The sequence below is a fragment of the Cupressus sempervirens genome, chromosome 8, assembly GCF_028749045.1.
Source record: "Cupressus sempervirens isolate cs-2001-9-10 chromosome 8, ASM2874904v1, whole genome shotgun sequence".
NCBI classification, from domain to species: Eukaryota; Viridiplantae; Streptophyta; class Pinopsida; order Cupressales; family Cupressaceae; genus Cupressus; species Cupressus sempervirens.
In genome coordinates this window covers 176,140,287-176,143,482 of record NC_143125.1, presented here as the reverse complement: position 1 = coordinate 176,143,482, position 3,196 = coordinate 176,140,287, and the positions used below count along the sequence as shown (strand labels likewise).

General features: G+C 42.3%; 1 protein-coding gene across 1 annotated transcript; it reads left to right on the top strand.

Moving 5' to 3' along the window:
* Positions 1 to 452: 452 nt before the first annotated feature.
* On the top strand, positions 453 to 1,768 carry LOC149542127 (E3 ubiquitin-protein ligase ATL9-like). The gene has a single exon (XM_089797167.1). The coding sequence runs from the start codon at positions 690 to 692 to the stop codon at positions 1,638 to 1,640; it is 951 nt and encodes a 316-aa protein (XP_089653293.1). The 5' UTR covers positions 453 to 689; the 3' UTR covers positions 1,641 to 1,768.
* Positions 1,769 to 3,196: the final 1,428 nt, after the last annotated feature.

Genomic DNA, 3,196 nt, shown 5'->3' with positions numbered 1-3,196 from the left:
CCTAGTCAAATGCTGTAATTACGTTTGCAATGAGCAGGGCGCTTGACAGATAAGTATCGTAGTTATGAAATGACGTGAATTATAACATGCCATTCCTCCGTGTGGAAATGACGTGAAGCTTACCAGAGAAAAGATATTTGTTTTACAGAGGATAAATCGGGTAATTTTATCTGGGCGTAGCTGTTAACTAAGGGTGGATATTTTTTCTTTTGGTACAGTTAACGTTTTCTTAGTTTGACATTGAATAATCTGCAAACGTTTTCTTGGTTGTGAAAACGTGGCCCAAACTAAATGGTAAACTTTGGTTGGGCTCTCAGGGGCACATTAAAGTAAATTATCTAGAAGATTCGCAGAAGGGATCGTAGTCAACAAGGCGTTGCTTGAACACGATTGTAATTTGAAAACTCTTATTTTAATTTCGGTCTCTGTATTTGACACCTGGGAAATGCATTTAAGGGCATACATTGTAGAGGGAGTATGTAAGACTAATATGATAGAGATGTGGAGGGTAATTGACGTAATAAGGAAACATTGAAGTAATGGATCGGTATTAAATCTCCTCGTTTCAGGAATTGTTTGTATGCAATTTAGCTGCAACCCTGTTTGGTATCACAAATTGAGTTGTGAAGGACTGGGTTTTATTAGGAGTTGTTTACAGAGAAAACAATATACCGGTGTCTGAGGGGAAAATGGCAGATTTTAACCGAAATGGTAATCCTGGTGCGGATTACAGCGACCGGGGCAACTACGATGACATGAACTTCAATCCCGCACTGGCGGTCCTCTTCGTGGGTATGTTTACCTTCATTTTCTTGGTTGTTGTTTTCCTGGTCTGCATCTGCAACCGTTCGAATGTCGGTGAGGGAAGTAGAATTTTCCGACGACCCGGTGCGAATAATAATGTGAGGGGCCTGGAGCGGACGGTCATCGAGAGCTTCCCGGTGTTCAGCTACAGTCTGGTGAAGGGGCTCAAATCTCAGGCAAACGGATCGGAGTGCGCCGTCTGTTTGAGCGACTTCGGCGACGATGAAATGGTGCGGTTGCTTCCAAAGTGCAGCCACGCATTCCACCCGGAGTGCATCGACATGTGGCTCTGCTCACACACAACATGCCCTCTCTGCCGGATTAGCCTTGCGCCGGGTGAGGACTCGACTCCCGCAGCCACGGCGCAGCCACGGACAACGCCCGAGCAGCTCAGTATCGTTGTCGACAACGGAAACAACGAAGCTCCGCCGGACACGGGCAACGATTCGACGGGGCACGCGTTGGTGATGGTGCGGCCGAAGGAGTGGTGCATCGCTACGCCTCGTGGGCTGACGCCCGGATTGTACAGGAGCTGCAGCTTTGTCGCGGGTCATCATTCGCAGGCGGCGTCCACTTCCAATGCGCCGACCTCCAAGATGGGTGGTTTTGTGGATGGTGGACGGCGCGGGTCGAAATCAGAAAGATGGGGGATCGGCTCAAAGAATATTCCGAGCTCAATTCTAAGAAGCTTTTCTGAGCGCAGTGTTGTTCAGCCTGGAGAGCAAGCGAGTCAAAGGGGTTATCTGAGGAGGACATTCAGTTGGGTGATGGGAAGAGAGAGGGAGGGTTCACAGAATCGATCAGTGTCCTCCAGACATGATCAAATCGCAGTATAAGTAGTGTATTGTAACATGTGTTGGTGTAGCGACCATATCTCTCATGAAATCTCTGTACTTGTTTTTTGTGTGATGGAAAAATCTATATCATAAAAGGAAAGTAAACGGAGTTTTCCCCTTTCTAATCATTCTGACCATAAACCAAGAATCCTAAGCATTTTTTAACATCACCCCAGGCTGATGAGGGCCCAATTGAAATCTGCACAACAGAAGACGTTGAGGCGGCCTTGGCAGGGAAAGTGATGTTGTTAAGGGGATTTGAAGTTCAGCTCTGTCAGAGGACGAACCTTAATTGTAAAACAGACCCCTAAGACAGTTTTTCCCCGTAATTTTTTTCTTCTCCAATTTACTAAAATTGCTTATCGGTCAAAATCTAAAACTAAGTCTCGATTACACCATTGTCGAAATCATATTCACCAATCTTTACAAGTATTTTGGAAAGGAAATAAAAGATTCAAGAAAGCTGTTATTAAGGCATATACGAACAAGAGTTCTTTGCGAGTTGGAGTCCCTGTCTTTTGGCATTATAGAGAGGTTCTAGTTGTTAGTGTCACAAGAAAAATTATCTTGAAATTTTTTTCTATGAAACATTGGCATATTTCATTGGTGACTGCAAGACATAACAACTATTTTTTAAATCATTTCTATGCGTAATCGGTTTCAAAACTCTTTTAAAATCATTTCTATGCATAATCGGTTTCAAAACTCTTGTTTGGTATAGAAAGCGATGACATTGATTAAGATTTTATAGAATTAAGCTTTATTGCTAACTTTATTTTATCCCATCGTTTGATATTTTCAAGAAACTATGACAGATGATTTATACAGCAAATCAATGCTTCGACATTCCAAAGCATACGAAGACGTCTCCAGCTATTTGGTGCTACCACATTCAGCAAATCAAATAATCTTGAAAGCTTATGTAAGTATATTAGACCAATTATTAATCACAAGGACAATGGCAAACGATTCAGAACGGGCCAAGCGTCCCCTTCCACCCGTCCAAGCACTTCAACAGATATCTTGCAGTGCAAGCTTCCATCCATCAATTTCTTCTGCTGGGTATCGATCTGGATGGCCATAATATTTCACAAATGATTTCTTATACGAACTAGAATCCTTTAAACAATATCTAACTGCAGAGGGAGATGATTGGTAATGGCATGCTTCTACTAAAGAAACCATGTTCATTGCCAAACACATCATACCCACTGCAACAAATACTACAACGTTTCTCGTCTTGACCTCGAGAGAAAATGAAAAGGGAAGAAACATATGGAAAACAAGAACCAAAAAGAGCTACTACAAGTTTAGTCTTGTAGAAGGAAGTCCCTGTTTTGGGTATTATAGTTGCCCTTGTCTCAATTTCAATGATGAAAAGTTGCTCGCCCATGACGAATTTTCCAAGCTTATGCTCTGCATGTGATACAGTGTTTCGCCAACCTATATTATTATGTTTAATATAAGAACTTGAACTTGACAACTTAAACTAATGGCAATTAAGCTCTGTAACCCTTGTGCAACTTACAATCATTTGTGGAAGCCACAGTAAGACA